At 37.6% G+C, this 23,405-nt stretch overlaps 1 protein-coding gene across 2 annotated transcripts in view; it reads right to left on the reverse strand.

Annotated features, from left to right (window-relative positions):
* LOC105495054 (zinc finger FYVE-type containing 9) overlaps positions 1-23,405 on the reverse strand; it is a 203,106-nt gene that overhangs the window by 57,789 nt on the left and 121,912 nt on the right. For both annotated transcript variants that reach the window (XM_011764207.3, XM_011764205.3), the window contains 4 exons: positions 20,035-20,155; positions 16,183-16,305; positions 13,291-13,446; positions 1,417-1,641 (listed from right to left, as the gene is read on the reverse strand). In XM_011764207.3, the coding sequence (XP_011762509.2) occupies positions 1,417-1,641; positions 13,291-13,446; positions 16,183-16,305; positions 20,035-20,155 (625 nt within the window). The remainder of the gene's footprint in view (positions 1-1,416; positions 1,642-13,290; positions 13,447-16,182; positions 16,306-20,034; positions 20,156-23,405) is intronic.

The raw sequence follows: 23,405 nt of genomic DNA on the forward strand, positions 1-23,405 counted from the left end.
GAATTACAGGCATGTGCCACCAGGCCCAGCTAATTTTTTTTGTATTTTCAGTAGAGATGGTATTCACCATGTTGGCCAGGCTGGTCTCAAACTCTTGACCTCAAATGATCTGCCCGCCTCAGCTGCCTTTCAAAAGTGCTGGAATTAGAGGCATGAGCCACCACACTCAGCCAAGAGTTCATTCTTCTATACTCCTAACCAGGATCCTCCTTAGGAGAGGCAAATCACAGGCTGGCTCATCTCTTGAACTTTATGGTTTGAAACGTCTGCATAAAACAGGAAGATACACATGTTGTTCTTCTGCACACAATCTTTCCCTTTCCCTGATTCATTTAGCTGATTCATATACCACCTTCAGAGTTAATCCAGAGGCACTCTGGTCCAAGAAAATTGAAAGTCCAACTATTCCTTCATTCCTGGTCAAGTTAGAGCCCGTCTTGGAGCTCCCAATGAACTTAACTTTGAGCACAGGTTTTAACACAATATACTGCTATAATCATGATTTCTGTATGTATTCCTTATAAAAGTTCCTAAGAGCCTATAATCACATCTTAGCTATTTCAGAATTCCCAGGATTCAGGATATATGGGAGGTCTTTATTAAATTCTTACTGAATTAATAAATAATTGGTGAAAGAATGAAATTGACTTGCTGAGAACACAGTTTTATGGTTTATAAAATAATGTTTCATTTATTCTCTCATTGGATCCTGTTAACAATCCAATATAAAATAAAAATCAAGCATTATTATTTCCAGTTTACAAAAGAAACACAATCAGAGAACTTGAGTGACCTGCCCAAAGTTACGGAGCTTATAAGAGGCAGAGTTGAGAATCTTACTCAAGTGGTCTGATTCCTAGCACAGGACACTTTTAATTAGATGGAACTATAAAATTAAAATCAAGCTTGCATTTAACCATTAATGTCTTTTTAAAAATCACATCTTAGTTGCACTGCTAGAGCCATGGGCAAGGAAGCTCTTCTTCTGTAGCATATTCCTTACCAACTGAGAGTGGTTTCCATTTCACTAGCTTCCAGTATGTTAAGTAAAATATAATTGATCATAACTGTTTTCCAACCAAGTGACAAAGAATATGCTCATCATATACAGATGCTACAAAAAATAAAGTTATTTAAGTTCAAATTCATTTTTCTAAAGATGATCATGTTTTTTATCAATGAACTATAAAAGCAGTAAGTTTACAAGGTATACATAATCAACTTCCTCATTCGTTATTTTCAGTGCTTCCCATTACGCCCAATATACGCAGACAATGGCCAAATTTAGTTTAGCTATTTCAAAAGACTATTTCTGCTGAATTATATCACCAAACAGAGGGCTCTGAATATTTCAGGCATTATTTAGTCATCATGCCTTGGTCATGTGGCTTTGAAAAACGTGTTTTTATTACTTACGTCGATATTCAGCTCCAAGTCTCAACATCAGACGGATAGGAAATACTTTAGCCCAAGGAGTTTCCCATTTCTGGATAAGAATCCCAAACAAGTAAGGTGGGGTTGGGAGTACTAGGTCTTGCAGTGACTGGTAGGTAGATGTCACATATAAGAATCCACCATGTTCTTTACTGCCAAGGAAACTTTGACTGAAGAAGGAATGTCCCAAGTTGCTCACCACATTCCCTAAAAACAAAAAAGTTCGTTACTTTGTATCAATAAATTAATCATATTTTTCTTTTCTTTCTTTTTTTTTTTTTTTTTTTTGGGAGATAGAGTCTGGCTGTCGTCCAGGCTGGAATGCAGTGGCACAACCTTGGCTCACTGCAAGCTCCACCTCCTGGGTTCACCCCATTCTCCTGCCTCAGTCTCCCGAGTAGCTGGGACTACAGGCACCCGCCACCATGCCCGGCTAATTTTTTTGTATTTTTAGTAGAGACGGGGTTTCACCATGTTAGCCAGGATGGTCTCGATCTCCTGACCTCGTTATCCACCCACCTCAGCCTCCCAAAGTGCTGGGATTACAGGCGTGAGCCACCGTGCCCAGCCAATTAATCATATTTTTAATAAACATTATTATGCAACACTGGGCTGGATGGACACTACCAAACAGTAATTCCCAATCTTTCACTATGAAAGACTTACATTTAAAAAGCTGATTTTTAAATACATGGCATTTATTAAACGAAAATTTGGTTTCCAATTTTATCAGGGCTTCTAAAGAGCATAAACTAAGTTACATTATCACACTGTTGAAGTTTGTCTAGATAAAAGCCAAAAATATTAATGCCTTCCTTGGTTAAATTGTATAGCTTTACTGTATGAATTGCTTTAGAGGTCTCAAGAATATCGCCTCAAAGGTCATAAAGAAATATTCAAGGCCGGGAGCGGTGGCTCACACCTGTAATCCCAGCACTTTGGGAGGCTGAGGCGGGTGGATCACGAGGTCAGGAGTTCCAGACCAGCCTGACCAACATGGTAAAACCCCGACTCTACTAAAAATACAAAAATTAGTCGGGTGTGGTGATGTGCACCTGTAATCCCAGCTACTCAGGAGGCTGAGGCAGGAGAATCGCTTGAACCTGGGAAGTGGAGGTTGCAGCGAGCCAAGATTGTGCCACTGCACTCCAGCCTAGGCAACAGAGTGAGACTCTGTCTCAAAAAAAAAAAAAAGAAGTGTTCAGATTAGGAAGCTGCTGTCACCAAGCTTATAATTTCACTGGGTGAAGAAAGTCAACTCATGAACATAATGAATTATGGTAATAACTACAGTTATAAGACATTAAGGGAAGATGAGGATTTATGAAGATGGTACCACAGACAAGTTTGTTTTGTTTGTTTGTTTTTAGATGGAGTCTTCCTCTGTCACCCAGGCTGGAGTGCAGTGGTGTGATCTTGGCTCAATGCAGCATCTGCCTCCCAGGTTCAAGCAATCCTCTCACCTGAGCCTCCTGAATAGCTACGATTACAAACATGCACCACCATGCTCAGCTAATTTTTTTCGTATTTTTAGTAGAAACAGGGTTTCACCATGTTGGCCAGGCTGGTCTCAAATTCCTGACTTCAAATGATCTATCCACCTTGGTCTCCCGAAGTGCTGGGACTACAGGAGTGAGCTACTGTGCCTGGACAGGATTTATTGTTTATAATTTTTTGAGAGAAATATGAAACATAGCTCTGTAATTTAGAGCTTATTTAAATTCACATTAAGTAGGTTTCTCTCTCTTTTTTTTTTTTTTTTCCTGGAGACAGTCTTGCTCTGTCACCTACTCTGGAGTACAGTGGTGCAATCTCAGCTCACTGCAACCTCTGCTTCCTGGGTTCAAACAATTCTCCTGCCTCAGCCTCCCGAGTAGCTGGGACTATAGGCACCCACCACCACGCCCAGCTAATTTTTGTATTTTTAGTAGAGATGGGGTTTCATCATATTGGCCAGGCTGGTCTCAAACTCCTGACCTCAAGTAATCTACCCGCCTTGGCCTCCCAAAGTGGTGGGATTACACTGTGTGAGCCACTGTGCCTGGCCAAGCCATTTTACAATTCAAAATACTTTTGTGAATGAAACAGTAACAAACATATCAACCCTTCATTAAGGAGACATTTTCCTCAGTATAGAATTGCAAAAGGACTTCCTGACAAGAGCTGCTCAATGATGGAACAACAAATGTGTTCACTAGCCACGTATGAGCTTCCTTTGATACCTTTGAAAGCAATAACACCAAATGAAGCAGTCTCCATCAGAGAAATTAATGCTTACTTTTCTTGAAAACGAGAGTTTATTCTTATAATGGTTATGGGTCTTTGCATCCTTGATTTTAGCGGATAGGTATCCTGACAGTAGGAACCACAAGTGAAGGGAATGCCTCCCCATTAAACTCAGAGAAGCTTTGTGGCTGAAAGTCATGTTCACCTAAACATTATCATCTATATTTTACATTTAAGGTAGTACATTTAGGAATTTAGGGGTAGTACCCTTACTCCAGGATTACCCAGGTCTGGCTGCACAATTAAGCTGCTGGGCCAGATCTATAAAAACAAAAGAATTGTCATATCAATGTAGCAGTATGGCATTTTGAAAAATAAATTGCAGATTTTGGAGTCCCAGAGATACGGGTTTGAATGCTAGTTTGATTATTCACTATTGTGGGATTTGGGGTAAGTTACTTCTCTGAGCCTCAATGTCCATGTAAAATGGAAGGAGAAACTATATTAAATTCCAGATGTGTTATAAAGAATAAATGAAAGGAAATCTATAAAATGCCTAACAGGACCAGCAACACTGTATTCTCAAAAAATTGTAACTATTATTATTCTAATGCAAATATACATATATTGATTAGCCAAATATACGATTTTTGGGGGGACTTTCAATGATTTTAGAGCGAGATTTAGATAAATTTAAATTTTTTCTGGCAACCATTGCAGAATCAAGGATACAATGTCAGGAACTTTAGGGAGATCAGATCCCCAAATTCACCATTGCCTCTTTACCACTCCCCTTGATTCTGGAATTCTAGGATACAATGTAAGAGATACTTCATACAAAATTCAACAGATAATTTGTTAAAGAGAAAAAAAATTTTTTTCATCTCTTTATCTAGCTTTGGTGAATAAGGAGGAGAACAGGGAATTAAAGAAAGAGATGCTTTCCCTCCACAATGTAAGGTGCATGACAGCATTCCTCTAACTCTATCAACGGCATGCTATAGTTTGAATATATCCCTGAAAAAGTATGTGTTGGAAACTTGGTGCTAGGAGGTAAGGCCTCATGAGAGGTGACTGGATTAATGCTGTTATCCTGGGAGTGGGTTTGTTATGAAAGGACAAGTTCGGCCTCCCTTGTGCACATGCCCTCAGGCACATGCACATTCTTTCTCTCTCTTCCCCATCCCATTTGCCCTTCTGCCACAGGATGATGCAGCAAAAAGGTCCTCACCAGATGCCTACCCCTCAACCTTGGACTTTGCAGCCATGAGAACTATAGGAAATACATTTCTGTTCATTATATATTATCCAGTCTGTGGTATTCCATTATGGCAGCAAAAATAGACTAAGACATGGTGTAATGTTTATATTTCACAAAGATTGTCCTAGTAAATATAGCTTAGAGGTGAAAAATATGTTGGCTTAGTACACAAGGCACTCACTCATTCCTTTGCGATTTCCCTATTAGAACCTAGAATCTATTAGCAGTTATTTTCCACAGATATTGATTTCCTTTCTGCCTCTTCCACTTAACACTCTCTTCATCCCAATCACAGATTCTTCACGAAGTCCCCTCTCATTATAAAATATATCTTTTATCCTTTAAATATTTATTACTTTAAAAAAATGTAGATTACCAATAATGACTGATTTAGACTGTCATATACTATCTTATCTACAAACAAGTAACACTGCACAGGTGTAGATACTGGCAAAAATAAAACAGTGGGTATAACAATTTGACAAAGAAAGGAAGGCTTTCATTTGAAGACCTAATCTGAGGCTCTTGAACTCATAAAGTCTGTTATGTACTAATTTATATAGGTACTTCTCGATGACTGCATTCAATGCCATGAATCCACAGAACTAATTTTATATATACCCCAAGACTAGTGAAGAACCCATATAACTAAAATGACACAAAATCTTCCTTCTGAGTTTAAATGACCTGGCAAAGATGTTAAATGCTTTATATCAATAGTTTATAAAGTAATTTTACATAACATTAATGAGATAATCATCAGATCAGTGCTAGCAGGTAAGCAGAACGGTACCATTTCCCTGAAATTTGGGGTTTTATTTGACAAATGAAGAAACTGAAGCTTAGAGGTAGAGGTGAAGTGACTGAAAAGACATGAGGGTAAATAAGTGGCAAAGTAAAACCTAGAAAGCAGATCTTTCAATCTCCTAGTCTTTGTATGTCACACAGTCTTTCAAAAAATATACAGATACAGTAATTTACAATTTTCCATCTTTAATTTGGAATTTAAACTATTTTTCAAATCCTTACAAGTAGCCAGCCATCTTTAAATTCAATTCAAATATAACTTAAATATCTGACAATAGCTTCCTTTTGTTTCAAAGCATATTAATCCTCACATCAACTCAAATGGAACCATTTCCAAGCAAATGGTTCATTCATTTCAATAAATACTAATATTTATTTCTTCTTTTTTTTTTTTTGAGACAGAGTCTCGCTCTGTCACCCAGGCTGGAGTATAGTGGCATGATCCCGGCTCACTGAAACCTCCACCTCCCAGGTTCAAGTGATTCTCCTGCATAAGCTTCCCAAGTAGCTGGGACTATAGGCGTGCACCAACACGCCTGGCTAATTTTTATATTTTTAGCAGAGACAGGGTTTAGCCATTGTTGGCCAGGCTGGTCTCAAACTCACGACCTCAAGTGATCTGCCTCCCTCAGCTTCCCAAAGTGTTGGGATTACAGGCGTGAGCTACCGCGCCCAGCCAATAAATACTAATATTTCTAAGTGCTAATATGACTAAAACTCAAGCCATCAAAAGAATTTAGAAAGTTTCTTGGAGTTCTTTGTAATGCAATAAACTGAAGTTATGCATGACTACTTCATAAAAGGTCGTGTCCTCAGTTTAGTGTATCTGTGAGATTGATCATGAAAGCTCAAGTGAAGTCAGGTCAGGTGGCTCATGCCTGTAATCCCAGCCCCTTGGGAGGTTGAGAAGGAAGGATCACTTGGGCCCAAGGAGATCAAGGCTGCAGTGAGTATGCTATGGTGGCACCACTGCTACCCAGCCTGGGTGACAGAGCAGGACCCTATCTCTTAAAAAAACAGCTCAAGAGACACTATAGGACTTCTTATGGTTCGAAACATGAGATTTACAGACTACATAAGTGAGTTTAAACCTGGGTTCAGCCAATTACCATCTAACTGTGTGATCTTAAGTTACTTAGGCCGTCAGTGTCTGTCATTTTCCTCATGTGTAAATAGAAACAGTAACAGTATGAATCTGAGTTGCACTTAAGAAGAAATAAAATAGTGTACATAAGGCAATGAATACACTGCTTAGCGTATATTAAGTGCTCAAAAATGTTAGGTATTTGTCTTAAATCACCTCTTCATAAATAGTTCCATGTAACTTTCTCATCAGTTGAAAAATTACTTTGCAAAGAGGCCGGGTGCGGTGGCTCACGCTTGTAATCCCAGCACTTTGGGAGGCTGAGAAGGGTGGATCACGAGGTCAGAAGATCAAGACCATCCTGGCTAACATGGTGAAACCCCATCTCTACTAAAAAAAAATACAAAAAATTAGCCAGGCATGGTGGCGGGCGCCTGTAGTCCCAGCTACTCAGGAGGCTGAGGCAGGAGAATGGCGTGAACCCAGGAGGCAGAGCTTGCAGTGAGTAGAGATTATGCCACTGTACTCCAGCCTGGGCAACAGAGCGAGACTCTGTCTCAAAAAAATAATAATAATTACCTTGCAAAGCTACAATACCATAATTCTAATACATTTAATTTACCAAAAGGTTCAGAATTTGAAAAATAAAATAAAAACATGAACCATGACATGATGTTATTATTATTTTTTTTTAAAGATAGGGTCTCACTGTGTCACTCAAGCTGTAATGCAGTGGTGCAATCATAGCTCACTACAGCCTCAAATTCCTGGGCTCAAGGACTCCTCCCACCTCAGCCTCCCAAGTAGCTGGGATTACAGGGATATGCCATTAGGCCTAGTTAATTTTTTTTTTGGTAGAAATAGGGTCTCATTATGTTGACCAGGCTAGTCTCAACGTCCTGGCCTCAAGCAATCCTCCTGTCTCAGCTTCCCAAAGAGAGAGCAAGAGGGGAATGAACCCTCTCTTTTTTTTTTTTTTTTTTTTTTTTAACCCTCTCCTTTTATAACAGCACTAATCCCATCCATGAGGGTGAAGCCCTCATGGCCTAATCACCTCTTAAAGGTCCCACCTCCTAATATTGTTACAATGGCAATTAAAGTTCAACATGAGTTTTAGAGTGGACAAACACTGAAACCATAACAATACCAAATACTTTCTTAACAATAAAAGATTAGACTGGACACGGTGGCTCACACCTGTAATCCCAACATTTTGGAGGGCCCAGGCGGGTGGATCACCTGAGGTTTGGGAGCTCAAGACTAGCCTGGCTAACATGGTGAAACCTTGTCTCTACTAAAAACACAAAAATTAGCCAAGTGTGGTGGCATGAGACTGTAGTTCCAGCTACTTGGGAGCTACTTGTGAGGCTGAGGCAGGAGAATCACTTGAACCCAGGAGGCAGAGGTTGCAGGGTGCCAAGATCGCAACACTGCACTCCAGCCTGGGCGACAGAGCGAGACTCTGCCTCAAAATAAATAAATTAATTAATTAAACTAAAAATAAAAGATTAAGGGAGCTCAGAAGAGATTACTTCTGTCTGAGAGGACCATCAAGAAAGAATTCATGGAGAAAGTGGTCTTTAAGATTTAGGACAAATGACAGGATTGAGACAGTTGGGGTGTTGGGAAATAGCATGGTTGGGAGTAGCATAATCATGGGTAATGAAATGGAAAATCATCAGAATATACATAAAAGAAACCAAGAAATGTTTCGTTTGGCTACAATGGAAGTATGGAGAGATGACTAGCGGGAAATGAGACTAAAAATTTAGGAACAGATCATGCAGAATACTGAATGTTGGAGCGCAGTTTATTCTAAAGGCAATACAAAGCCAAAGCAGCTTTTGAGTAAGAGAGGGAAACAACCGGAGATTAACTCCAGAAATAACAATCTTGTAGATACAAGTCCAACTTCATTCAAGTCTATATTCTGAATAGATGGTTTGCAAAAAACAGGTACAAAATATGGAGGAACGAACAGGAGACAGGGAGAAACAATACACAGTCTAGAACCTCCGATGGCACTGTCATAACCAGAAGGCATTCTGAAACTCCCAGAACATAATTTCTCACAAATTATAATGTTTCTTTTCACTGCAGAATGCAAAAACTGTGTATGACAAAAAAGTGTGTGTGTATATACAGGTAAAACATAGATACACACACATATATAGATATATAATACACATATGATTATTAAATACCTGTAGTTTAGATTTTAAAATTCACAGGAAATTATTAAAAAGTTCATCCAATAGCTCCTAAGGCTTTTCTGTGATTTAGGGCAGAATAACCCTAAGCTAGTGATACAATATTCAAGGTTTCACACTCAGGAGAAATTTAAGATACAATTTGTCAATTTCACTCAATGTACTACACAGAAGAGAAAAATAATAAATTGTGGTATTTTTTTTTTTTTTTTTTTTTTTTGAGATGGAGTCTCACTCTTGTTGCCCAGGCTGGAGTGCAATGGCATGATCTCGGCTCACTGCAACCTCTGCCTCCAGGGTTCAAGCAATTCTCCTGCCTCAGCCTCCCAAGTAGCTGGGATGACAGGTGCCCACCACCACGCCCGGCTAATTTTTTGTATTTTTAGTAGAGACGGGGTTTCACCATGTTGGCCAGGCTGGTCTTGAACTCCTGACCTAAGGTGATCCACCTGGCTTGGCCTCCCAAAGTGCTGGGATTACAGGTGTGAGCCACCATGCCTGGCCTGCGATCATTTCAGAACAGTAGCCTCCAACCTTTTTGGCACCAGGGATGGGTTTTATGGAAGACAATTTTTCCACGGACTGTGGAGGAGGGGAGATGGTTTCAGGATGACTCAAGTGCATTAAATTTATTGTGCACCTTATTTCTATTATTATTACATTGTAATCTATAATGAAATAATTATACAACTCACCATAACGTAGAATCAGAGGGATCCCTGAACTTGTTTTCCTGCAACTAGACTGTCCCATCTGGGGGTGATGGAAGACAGTGACAGATTATCAGGCATTAGATTCTCATGAGAAGCACACAACCTAGATCCCTCACATGTGCAGTTCACAATAGGGTTCACACTTCTATGAGAATCTAATACCGCTGCTGATCTGGCAAGAGGCAGAGCTCAGGTGGTAACTTGAGTGATGGGGAGAAGCTATAAATACAGATGAAGCTTCACTTGCTTGCCTGCCACTCACCTCTGCTGTGTGGCCTGGTTCCTAACAGGCCACGGACCAATACCAGTCCATGGCCTGTGGGTTGGGGACTCCTGTTTTAGAATACCCAAAATATGTTTTTACTTATTAAAAAATTTATAGTGAAATATATCAAGCTATTACCCTGATTATCTAAAAATAGGATTCTTAAAAAACATGTATAGTATATAGATAATATATCTGCGTTTTTAAGAACTGACATATTATTAATGGATACACGGAGGCAACTGACATAATGTAAAGAATACTGATCTGGGAGCTATAGTCCTAATTCTGTCACCAACTTGGTCTGTGATTTAGGTAAGCCATTCACACTTCTAGGTCTGATTTTTCTTATCTAAAAAATGAAGTTTGTATTAAATTATCTAAAATGCTTTCTAGTCCCAATACTGGATGAGCTGTGAAATGATTCCTATTCAAGGAAAAACTCTTTCATCTTATTTATGCTTTTGAAATGTTATTTCCTTACATATACATCTATATGTTCATGTCCCTATCCTACATTATAGAAAATATTTTTAGTTGGCTTAGATGTATTATAGTCTGACCTTGAGACTATCCTTAGTATCATGTAATCAGTTCCAAGTATTTTTGTTGTTTCAAAATTTTTGCAATTTAATAGTTCAAAATGGACTCAACTGACATATAAGTATCCTTTTAAAAAAATGTAACCATTTATGCTAAACATATCTTAATAATTCACGCAATAATTGACATCCTCTCCTTGCCGAGAGAGGATGTCTATCTCCCAGGATTCCATCTATGGACGTAGTCTCTTCACACGGGCCTATCCCATTTACAACCATACTCTCAACTATCCCATAAAAACTGTGTCTCCCAAATCTGTATATCTTAACTCAGACCTATCTTCTGGGATCCATACCCATATATTCATCTGCCATTTTCATGTTTCATCTGATGTCATTATTTCAAATTCAGCACACTGAACAAAGAATTCCCTTTCCTCTGCCAAATCTGTTCTATTCACCATCTTGATGAATAAGACCAACATACACTTAGGTGCTCAAGCGAGGAATCTGAGGCCAACCTTAACTTGCCCCCTCTAACCCCCCATATCCAATTAGTCACCAAATCCTACTGAATTGAAGCGCCACATCTTTCTTATCTCTCCAATACTCTTTATTTCCACTGCAATCACTTAATTTAAATCCTGATAATTTCTTAATTTCTTGCTGGATTCCTGCAATATCTTTTTTAAAAATAAGTTTTACTGAGGTATAATCTATATATTATAAAAGCAATAGATTTTAAGTGTACATTTCAATGAGTTTTGGCAAACAGCCATGTAACCACTATCCTAATCCAGATATAGAGCTCTCATCTCAGAAAGTTTTCTGGGACTCTCTGTAATTAGTTCTAGCACCTGCACCTCCACCTCACTTTAGGCAAACACTGACCTAATTTCTATCACCACAGATTAATTCTGCCAGTTTCAGACAATCATATAAATGGAATCATCCAATATGTACTTCTTTGTGCCTGGCTTTTGCTCAGCATGTCTGTGAATTCATGCATGTTGTTGTGTACATCAGCAGTTACTTCATTTTTACTGTTGAGCAGTATTCTAGTGTATGAATATACATTTGCTTATCCTGAAATTGCTTCTTAACTGCCACCAGACTCACGGACTTTGATCCATTTTTCACAATGCTTCCACAGTCATCTTTCTAAAATGTAAATCTGATTATGTCACTCATCATCTCAAATTCTTTCAATGGTTCTTCATTGCCTACAGAATAAAGGATGGGCTCCTAAATAAGACATTCATGAACCTCCCATACCCTAGTCTCTGACACCCTCTCAAAACCCACATGAACGTACAATTACTTGAACCTCCAATGCCATTTTCTAGAGTTTTTAAAAGTGAATACATTCAGATTGAGGAGAAAAGTGAAAGTTCCCAGTTATCTCCAGGACTAAATTCAGCTCCAGGGTATTATGTGGCCTGGAGGATCTGGGTGATTTCAGATTTAACCCTACACATTTTGGAACAGACAGGGTAAACACTCAAAGGTACTTCACAGGTATCGTGTGGTCAGTTTCCAGTGTATCACCTTGCCCTATGTAATGCTACACCTAAATCATCGTAGAGACTAATGAAGACATAAAGGCACAATCTTTTACGCATAATCTATTCGCATTAAAAATACAATTATATATTCTGCTTCTGTAATTATTTAAAGAGCATTTTCCATGTTATTACATTCTTTTCATAAATATTGTTTTAATGGCCAAAAAAAGTTCTCAAAAAGATGCTCACATCTAATAAGTATAACACAGTTAAACTTTTCACCAAAACTAAGGCATTTAGGTTGCTTCTGAATTTTTGTGTTAAATTTAGGTAATGCTGTAATAAACACTTTCATTCACAGAAGTGCATTTTATATTCTGGATACTATCTTTGGCACAGAATCCCACAATGAAAATTATTACATTAAGAAAGTCTGAAAAATTTATGGTTTTAATATTATGTATGAAATATTATCAAGTAATACGTGAAAATAGCTCTAATACCCCAGTCACCCGCACACCATCTCCAAGTCTTCTTCCTCAAAGATAAATCCTATTTATCAAGTACAGATATTATATACTGACGTCCTGTTACAATAAATGAGAACAGTTCAATTACACCATATTTTACCTCATTTGTTAAATCAAAGAGAGGCTGACTTTGCAATGTCAAATAACACAATGTCATAATAAATAATTGTAATGCCAAATAAATATTGTGCTTCTTTTCTCTCAATCTTAGTTTCTTTTTATGTTAATATCCTTAGTCTTTCCCAACTTCTAACCTCTATGCCTTTACTTTTAAATTGCTAGTTAATATTTACAATTTATTTTGGAGCCACAAGCCACAAAGTCATCTATGCTAATTGTTTTTGAAATTTGAATATTCATTAGCATTTACACTATGATTAAATAAATATTGTTAACCAAAGAAACAAGAAGTAGGTTACAAATATGCTTCCTTCTACCCGATACCAATATCCTGACCCCTAGGCCACTAAAAAGAAAATATTCTTACGCTTAGGTCACCAGATTCTCTTATAGCTTTGATTTCAGCCTCTGTAAAATAATAACCATACCAGGTACAATACTAAAATTTATAATTTCCTCAAACCATGGAAAGCTCCAACTTGCCACTAATATCAAAGACCCCTGACATGCTTATGTCCAAAGTTAAGACTATTATCTTGTATTTGAATTCAAAATTTTTTTGTCATCTACAAAGGGAGCAGACTAAGTCATACCTGCCAGGGCGTCCCGATAAAGCTGCACAAAGTGATTAAAGATATCCTTTGGCAAACACTTTTCATCTGGTAAACACTGTAGAAGAATGACTATCTCAGACTGACCCACTGCATGCATTCCCTTGGTTGTGAAACACCAGCACTTCCTGTTCACATCTACAGATGGAATAAAAATATAAAAATAAAGAGATTCCTATCAATCCTTATTCTTAAAAAAAGTTGCACAGAAATCTGTTACAATACAGCAAAGATTAAAATAGATCACACTGAGTCTATGTAATTCAACTATGAACTGTCACTGCATTGCGCCAAAAAACTACTGTAGAAAATAAAACATGCCGGCCAGGCGCGATGGCTCAAGCCTGTAATCCCAGCACTTTGGGAGGCCAAGATGGGCGGATCACGAGGTCAGGAGATCGAGACCATGCTGGCTAACATGGTGAAACCCCGTCTCTACTAAAAAAAAATACAAAATTAGCCGGGCAAGGTGGCGGGCGCCTGTAGTCCCAGCCACTCGGGAGGCTGAGGCAGGAGAATGGCGTGAACCCGGGAGGCGGAGCTTGCAGTGAGCTGAGATCTGGCCACTGCACTCCAGCCTGGGCGACACAGCGAGACTCCATCTCAAAAAAAAAAAAAAGAAAAGAAAAGAAAACATGCCAATGCCTCTGGCTCTTTTCTAAACACTTAGAAAAGATTGAAAAGGAAGTAAAAGAAATAATAATAAAATGCACTTAAAACTTTTAACTATTATTAAAAGAAGCAACATTCTATTAATACTAAAATAAAACCAAACTATGTATTGTAAGCCAATACATAGCCAAATATGATTAAAGAACATAGTCTTCCACCATTATATTTTTAAAAATCACATCATCAAAGGAAGTAATTACCTATGTAAGGCTAGAAGTAATTATAATAAAAGACAGTAGTATACCTTTGTCTTCAGGTTGTGACCTAAAGAAAATATATTTTTATGTATATTGATTAAATTTAATACATGACCAAAAGATTCGAGCTATTTTAACTATAGTCCTTTCTGGGAAAAAATTCTAGATAATCAGCAACATGACTTTACTTGGCTTCATGCCATAAAAATTAGTGAAAAGGATGGCTTTTCTGAACTACTTAGTTCCACTCCTTCACTTTAAGGCTATATGGAGAGTAGGAACAGCAGAAACCATATGTAGTCAAAAACAATGTTTAATCCTTGACACTTTTACTCTTCATACCCCAACACAATGGGATCCCCAAAGGAACTGAAAAAGGATTCACATAAAATTATGAACACCACCCATGTAAATCCAAACAAATGTAAATTAAAAAAGAAAGACATCTTTATTTCACTTTGGGAATACTTGTTTTATGTACCTAAATAGGACATTCCTAATAATGGTATATACTTCAAGAATCTAGGTTAGCTAATTTTTTTTTGTTTTTTTTAAATAGGGTTTCGCTCTGTTATTCAGGCTGGAGTGCAGTGGTATGATCTCGGCTCACTGCAACCTCTATCTCCTGGGCTCAAGAACTCTTCCACCTCAGCCTTGTGAGTAGCTGGCACTACAGCAGCATGTTACCATGCCCAATATATATATATATTTTGTGTGTGTGTGTGTGTGGGATGAGGTTTCACCATGTTGAGCAGGCTGGTCTCGAACTCCTGGGCTCAAGTGATTCATCTGCCTTGGCCTCCCAAAGCACTGGGACTACAGTTGTGCACCATGGTGCCTGGTCTTAGGTTAGCTAATTTCTAAGCAAAATTTATAAACTAGATATGGCAAATTGAAATTTCAAGCAAATTAATTTTAAATCTGATCCTAGAAGGAAAGGTAGCAAGCATTAATAACTGGCCAAACTTACAAGAGTGTGATTAGCAAGTAAGCCAGAAACCCACATTTCATCAATGTAGAACTTCTAAGGAAGTAGTATACGTTTCTGGTTTCCAAAATCAACTTAAGTACACGTGGAAAACTGCAGGATGGTTCCCCAGAGGTTCCTTCCTTTAAAATTGCCTATTAACACTCATTCATAATAAACACATTCTCTAAATAATTCTCAAATTTACTAGCTGGCGCGGTGGCTCACATCTGTAATCCCAGCACTTTGGGAGACCAAGGCAGGCAGATCACTTGAGTCCAGGAGTTCAAGAACAATCTGGGCAACATGGTGAGAATCCTGTCTCTACAAAAATATGCAAAAAAAATAGCCAGGCATGGTGGTGTGCACCTGCAGTCTCAGCTACTTGGGAGGCTGACATGGGAGGACTGTTTGAGCTCAGCAGGTGGAGGTTGCAGTGAACAGAGATCATGCCACTGCACTCCAGCCTGGGTGACAGAGTGAGACTCTGTCTCAAAAAATTCTGAAATACTGTCATCGTTCTCATTCTGATGCCCATGATGCTAGCATCAAGAATTGAGAAGTTTCTTCTGAATCTCAATTTATGATATACTGAAGCTTTACTGTGTGTTAGCTAACACTTTTCCTAAAAAAAGTTTTGCACCATAATTGAGGTTTCTGGGATTAAAACCTAGCATATAAATTATTTGAGTAACCTGTATAATTTATCTACCACCAGTTATTCTAATGGTAAGTTGTCATTTAACATACTCATCTCAAGAAGAACTTAAGTCAGATAAGTTCAAGATTTGTTTGGCTTTCCTCCATGGAGAATTCACCTACCTCACCCCTGTAACTAAATGTGAGAGTTTCAGTTAGTTCCACAGCTGTCCTCTGGGATATATTATTTTATACAAACCAACTTTTTCAGAACTCAGTGTTCAGTAAGATGTGGCTCTATATAAAAATACTTGTGTGTAATAAATCTGAAAGTTTTATGTACTATCTATGAGTCAGTAAACCATATCTAATTTTAATTTTTAAGAATTTATAACTTACAATTCACAATTTTAACCATTGACAACAAATTTGCATTTAAAACAAATACAAGTGGGTCAGGGCCACCATCCTCCAACTGCTGCATTACTGAAATCTGTGATGGTTTCTCTTCCACAGCATAGTCTGAAAGGGGAGAAAACAATGTAATAAGGTTGGTTAAACGGACAAATCAAGAAAGAGATCAGATGGAGAAATGAGCTAATTATTTACAGAAAAGAGACATGCATTTGACTTATCAACAGGTGCATATAGAGCATGGTTTGTATCTGCTAGCTCAGTATCATGTTAATAGTGCCCCCTTTTACTCTCAGAAGTGACCCACTCCACTTTAGATGATAATGTGGTTATCCTGTGTATAGACCTCTCCCCACAGTAGTTTGTGCCACAATCTAAAGACTACCTTTCTATTTAATAAAAAATTTCCAACTATTATAACAAGAATTTCACATAATAAACGTTCAAGACCAGCATTTAAAATAACTCATGATATACAAGCAATAATATACTAGTTACCTCTGGAAAGGATATCAAATAGTTGGGGTAGAAGAGAGCCCTACCTTTTACTCTATGACCTTTTGTACTGTTTGACATTTTTGACAATTAAAAACTTAAACTTTAAAAAATGAACCCAGAAAATAAAAGTATCATATGTGACTGGCTTCATAAAACAACTCCTTTAAGTATAATTCAACAGTTTAGTACATATATCACTAAAATCACCAGTAAATCACACATAAGATTCTGAACATGAACAGGTTAATACTGAATGTAAACTCTTCCCATTTAATCTCTGGAAGCACAGTATGTGCTTCAGCACCTCATTTTGAATGACAGTGGTCCTTTCAGCTTGAAGTCAAATCATGGGTAATAATCACTGTAGAACCTAGAGATGTGGGAAAGGAACTGAAAATCTAAAAGTTGAATGTTGCTTAATTGATCTTATATAAAATGCATCTTTGTGGGACAATCAGGTAGAACAAAGTAACATCATTTCTCATTTTCTAATGGAAATTTTAAAATTGATTTTTTGGCTACAATGGGAAATATCTACCCCATTATTAAAAATACTTATTGGAAAGAGAAATCCTGAGTTTAAAATTTTTTAAATAAAGTCATCCCACTGGAATAAAAAATTGCAAAATTTTGGTAAAGAGACTGCAATATAGTTTAAGTAATACAGATAATTAACTGTTCTTTCTTGGTAGGAGAAGTTTTGACAATTAGATTTAATGGATATAACTTTTTATGAAAATGGAATCCAGCAGTCTGACTTTTTTTAACAACAGAGTAGGCCAATTTAGTTCCTTGTTATTCTAAGATTTATTAAAATAAAAATCTGAACCCTAAGCAGCAATTTTACTAACAATAGATGTTTTCACAGGGTCCTGGTAAAGGAGCAAAGGCATTATGCAATCAAAAGAACGCTTAACTGTATATGAAAGTTCACTGCTGAACTATCTGGGACATAACTGCATTTGAGAGCCTACTACAGGCCTAGCACCATGCAAGCAGCAGTAAACACAAGTATAAAATAAGATGAAGAAATTCATAGTCTAAGTGAAAGAATATGATCTGAAAATACAATATCTAAATTGCAATGAGAAAAAGCGTTAATGTAGCCAACAGTCTATAGGAACTGCTATTAGAACACAGATAAAGAAGCAAAACACTATTTTCTAAGCAGCCCAGGTAAGGATTCAGAGAAGAGTTAACCATTAAGCTGGATTTTAAAAGGTTGAGGAGTTCTTCAGGAAGTCTACAGTAGAGGGGGTGTTCTAGGCAGAAGAAAGGAAGAAATGGAAAATATTAATTACATGCCTACTTTATGCCAGATACCTTCTTGGTATGTACCTACAGGTATAAAATCTAACTTAATACCCACAATGACTCTTAAGAAGGTGTAGTTAGAGAAATATTTAATAAAACAGAATAGGAAACAAATTCAGAGAGGATGAATGACTTGTCAACTGGATCACACAGCTAGAATGGAATGGTACTGGCATTAAAAGTCAGGTTTGTTCAATTCTGAAGTCCATTCTTTCCCATTATTCCACAGCACAAGAAAAAGTACAGAAGAATGAAAAGTAAGTATTCAAAAAATAGCAAATAATCTGCAGTATACATGTAAGGTGCTGAGGAATGGCTGGAAATAAAGTTGATAATAAATGGCTAGAAAGACAGGCTGAGATAAGGTTATAAGAAACATTGTCAGACCGAGCACAGTAGCTCACACCTGTAATCCCAGCACTTTGGGAGTCCGAGGTGGGCAGATCCCCACGTCAAGAGTTCAAGACCAGCCTGGTCAACATAGTGAAACTCTGTCTCTACTAAAAATACAACAATTAGCCAGGCGTGGTAGCGTGTGCCTGTAGTCCCAGCTACTCAGGAGACTGAGGCAGGAGAACTGCTTGAACCTGGGAGGCAGAGGCTGTGGTGAGCCGAGACTGTACAGCTGCACTCCAGCCTGGTGACAGAGCGAGACTCCGTCTCAAAAAAAAAAAAAAAGAAAGAAAAGAAACATTGCCTGCGAAGATAAGTAATTTACACTAAAGGCACTGGGAATCCATTAAATATTTCTAAGTAAAAGCAATAAAGATAATATCTATGTTTAAAAACATAACTGGCAACAGTGTGGAAGACAAAATGAAGGAGAGAAATACTGAAGGCAAGGAGACCAGGTAAAAAAGCCTAGGACAAAGTTCAGGAGAGGTTAATTAATAAGCCACCTTCTGAAAATGCAGTAATTGTATACTAATCTGTATATGTCAGCAATAAAATTTCACACTAATCATCAGAGAAATGCAAATCAAAACCACAATGGGATATCATCTCACACCATTCAGAACGGCTATTATTAAAAAGTCAAAAAACAATAGATGCTGGTGAGGCTGTGGAGAAAAGGGGACATGTATACACTGTTGATAGAAATGTAAATTAGTTCAGTCACTGTGGAAAGCAGTTTGGAGATTTCTCAAAGAACTTAAAAGAGAATTACCATTCAGCCCAGCAATCCCATTACTGGGTGTATATCCAAAAGAAAATAAATTGTTCTACCAAAAAGACACATGTACTTGAACGTTCACTGCAGCACTATTCACAATAACAAAGACATGGAATCAACCTAAGTGCCCATCAGTAGCTGACTAGATAAAGAGACCCTGTCTCAAAAACATAAAAAAACAAAAAAAAGAAAGCAGGAAAAAAAAACAAAACCCTACCCATTGGGTACTATGCTCACTACCTGGGTGACAGGATCAATCATAAGCCAAACCTCAGCATCATGCGCTATATCCACGTAACAGACCTGCACATGTACCCTTTGAATCTAAAATAAAAGTTAAAATTATAAAAATAAAATTTCACATATTAAGCATTATTTTGATAATAATTTTACTTCTTACCAGGATTCCCTAAAAATATTTTTAACAGTAAAATTGCCATTTAAATTCAGTGCTCTTCACACTTACTATTCGTTCTTTCTGAAAGTATATTATACTTCAAAACAAAAAGCTAAATAAATGACTGTATCAGGGTGGGTTAATCCTAAACCACAAGCAATCCTTCAGAATATTATGTGCTTTGAAATATTTTTTAAAACTGCTAATAAGCTACATTTACATTATAAGTAGTATCATATCCATTCAAAAAATGAAAATGACATTATAATATAAAACATAAGCCTCTACTCTAAAATAATCAATAACAGCAACAACTGTTTCCATAGTATTCGGGGAGTTTGTTTTGTTGGGCAAGAGAAAGGTGAATGTCACTCAAATTCTGTCTCTCTCCCTTAATTAGAAGGTAACATTTGACAGATAGAACTATCACTGTCTAAATATGTAGTCCACATACCTCCTTTTACACCCGTGGAGATGAGAATGGGAGGAAGGCCATCTTCAGGAATAAGATTCATTGCACTTCCAACAGGACTTCCGACCTGAGTTATACTCCCAGAGAACAGACAAATATCCGTCTAGGAAAAGCAAATCAACAAAGTGAGCACTACAGAGAATTCAATACTTTGGCAGGACATAATTAAAAATATAAATGGGAACTTATGTGAAAATTTGAAATTCATACTTTTTGAAAGGCAGCACAAAATATTCATTAACCCATGGGTTAAAAAAAAAACAAATTAGGCTTACACCATGAAAATGTTTTCAAATGCGTAAGTTTCTCCTTTTGGTATCATCAAATCATTGTAATGACAGAAGAGGCCTTAAAACCTGCATTAAAGCTTCCTTTACCCAGATTTCTTTTGCCATAAGAGAAAAATATTTTTAAACTGTAGTGGCAAAAGAAACAAAATTTCAATAATTATTTCATAATTTCTTTATCTTTAATATCTTGGGAACTACTTAAGGTCTAATTTATATTGCTTTTAAAAATTAACTTTGAAAACGGCAACAGTTGCAAAACAATGTGAATGTACTCAATGTCAATGAATTCACTTAAAAATTGTTAAAATTGTAAATCATGTTATATATATTAATATTTTTCCACAATAAAAAAGGGAAAAAAATCAACTTTGATAAAATGTCATCACTTTTCATTTACTATGTAATAAAATAAAACTTGAAGTTCTTTTTTTTTTTTTTGAGAAGGAGTCTTGCTCTATCGCCCAGGCTGGAGTGCAATGGCATGATCTGCAACCTCTGCTTCCCTGGTTCAAGTGATTCTCCTGCCTCAGCCTCCCGAGTAGCTGGGATTACAGGTGTGTGCCACCACACCTGGCTAATTTTTTGTATTTTTAGTAGAGACAGGGTTTCACCTGTTAGCCAGGATGGTCTCAATCTCCTGACCTTGTGATCCACCAGCCTTGGCCTCCCAAAGTGCTAGGATTACAGGTGTGAGCCACCGCGCCCAGCCTGAAGTTTATTTTTCTTTGCATTAGTAGGCAGATCATGTTAGCTATATTTAATGAAGTATAAGGTTGCATAACACGTTGGTTGGCGTTAAATCCACTTAATTATTAAATAGAACATGTTCAAATATCTATTAAAATGATGCTCTCCTCTCTATATTCTCTATAACTATTATTTCCCATACTACACAGATGTATATTCTCTATAACTTAAACATGAAACTGAAGTTTTTAAAGAGTTAAAAGAGGCCAGGTGCAGTGGCTCATGCCTGTAATCCCAGCACTTTGGGAGGCCACGGCGGGTGGATCACCTGAGGTCAGGAATTCGAGACCAACCTGGTCAACATGGTGAAACCCCATCTCTACTAATAATACAAAAATTAGCTGGGCATGGTGGCACACGCCTGTAATCCCAGTTACTCGGGAGGCTGAGGCAGGAAAATCACTTGAATCCAGGAGGCGGAGATTTCAGTGAGCCAAGATCACACCATTGCACTCCAGCCTGGGTGACAAGAGCAAAACTCCGTCTCAAAAAAAAAAAAGAAAAAGAAAAAGAAAAGAAAAATATTTGAAAGCTGTTTTTAACATGTATAACAATATTCATATGGCCGGGTACAGTGGCTCGCGCCCGTAATCCCAGCACTCTGGGAGGCCAAGGAAGGCAGATTGCTTAAGAACAGGAGTTCAACATCAGCCTGGCCAACATGGTAAAATCCCGTCTCTACAAAAAATATAAAAATTAGCCACGCATATGCCTGTAATCCCAGCTACTTGGGAGGCTCAGGCAGGAGAATTGCTTGAACCTGGAAGGTGGAGGTTGCAGTGAGCCGAGATCCTGCCACTACATTCCAGTCTGGCCAACAGAGCGAGACAGAAGAAAAGAAAAGAAAGAAAAAAGAGAAGAGAAGAGAAGAGAAGAGAAGAGAAGAGAAGAGAAGAGAAGAGAAGAGAAAAGAATATTCCTAGCAGCTTCATATCATTCAGAATAGCCAAAAACTGGAAACAATTTGAATGGCCACTAATAGGAGAACATAACATAAATTATGGCATATCCATACAATGGAATACTACTCAGCAATAAATTAACTTTTGATGCATATGGATAAATCTCATAAATATTAGGTTGAGCTTAAAAAGCTAAACACAAAACATTATATACTATTGTTTCGATTCATATGAATTCAAGAATAAGCAAAACTAATCTGTAGGGACAGAAGTGAGAACAATGGTTACCTTGATGAAAGGGGAAGGTGCTGACAGAAAAAGTGCATAACCCGTATGAAGTACTGGAGATGTTCTGTATCTTCACCTGGATGGTGGTTACATATTTTATGTGTGTGTATACACACACAAACACACACACACACATATATATAAAAAACCATGTATAAATTCAAGTTGTTTCCTAAAGATTAATGCTCCTTAGTTATGCATTTTGCTATATATTTTATACCTGAACAAACATTAAAACTATTTCTTCAAAATATGGCCGGACACGGTGGCTCATGCCTGTAATCAAAGCACTTTGGGAGGCCAAGGAGGAGAGATCACCTGAGGTCAGGAGTTCAAGACCAGCCTTGCCAATATGGTGAAACTGTCTCTTACTAAAAATACAAAATTTGCCAGGTGTAGTGGTGGGCACCTGCAATCCCAGCTACCCGGGAGGCTGAGGCAGGAGAATCACTCAAGCCCGGGAGGCAGAGGTTGCAGTGAGCTGAGATCATGCCACTGCACTCCAGCCTGGGCAACAAGAGCAAAACTCTGTCTCTAAGAATAAAATAAAATAAATATGCCCATGTTTTACCATACTTTTGTCTCTACTTAGGACAAAGTTTTTAGGACTATACGTTTTTAGTGGGATTTCTAAAATTTTCCAATATGGCATCATATAGGAACTTTGTAAAATTTTACTGGCAAACTACTATTAACTGACTTGAAGGCCTGGTACAGAAAATAATCGATTCTAACCTACTATTGAATGGCGCAAAAATCCTTCTTTTAATATCATAAGAAGTGGTCAGTTGGTCTCTACTTAAATGCCTTCTGTGAAAAGGCATTTACTGAGGGGCTTAAAATCTAGATGACAGGTTGATGGGTGCGGCAAACCACCATTGCACATGTATACCTATGTAACAAATCTGCAGGTTCTGCACATGTATCCCAGAACTTAACGTATAATAATAATTTAAAAAAAGACATTTACTTCATTTCTTGGGCACTTTTTAAGTGCCAGGCACTCTACTAGACCATAAAATAAGAAAACTATTAATATTTTCTAGTCTGGCATTAAAAAGTTTGTTTTCTCTCATTTTACCACATAAATATTAGAGTGCTGCACAATGTGAGAGCACAACATAAT

This window comes from Macaca nemestrina, chromosome 1 (assembly GCF_043159975.1).
Source record: "Macaca nemestrina isolate mMacNem1 chromosome 1, mMacNem.hap1, whole genome shotgun sequence".
In the NCBI taxonomy this organism is placed as follows: Eukaryota; Metazoa; Chordata; class Mammalia; order Primates; family Cercopithecidae; genus Macaca; species Macaca nemestrina.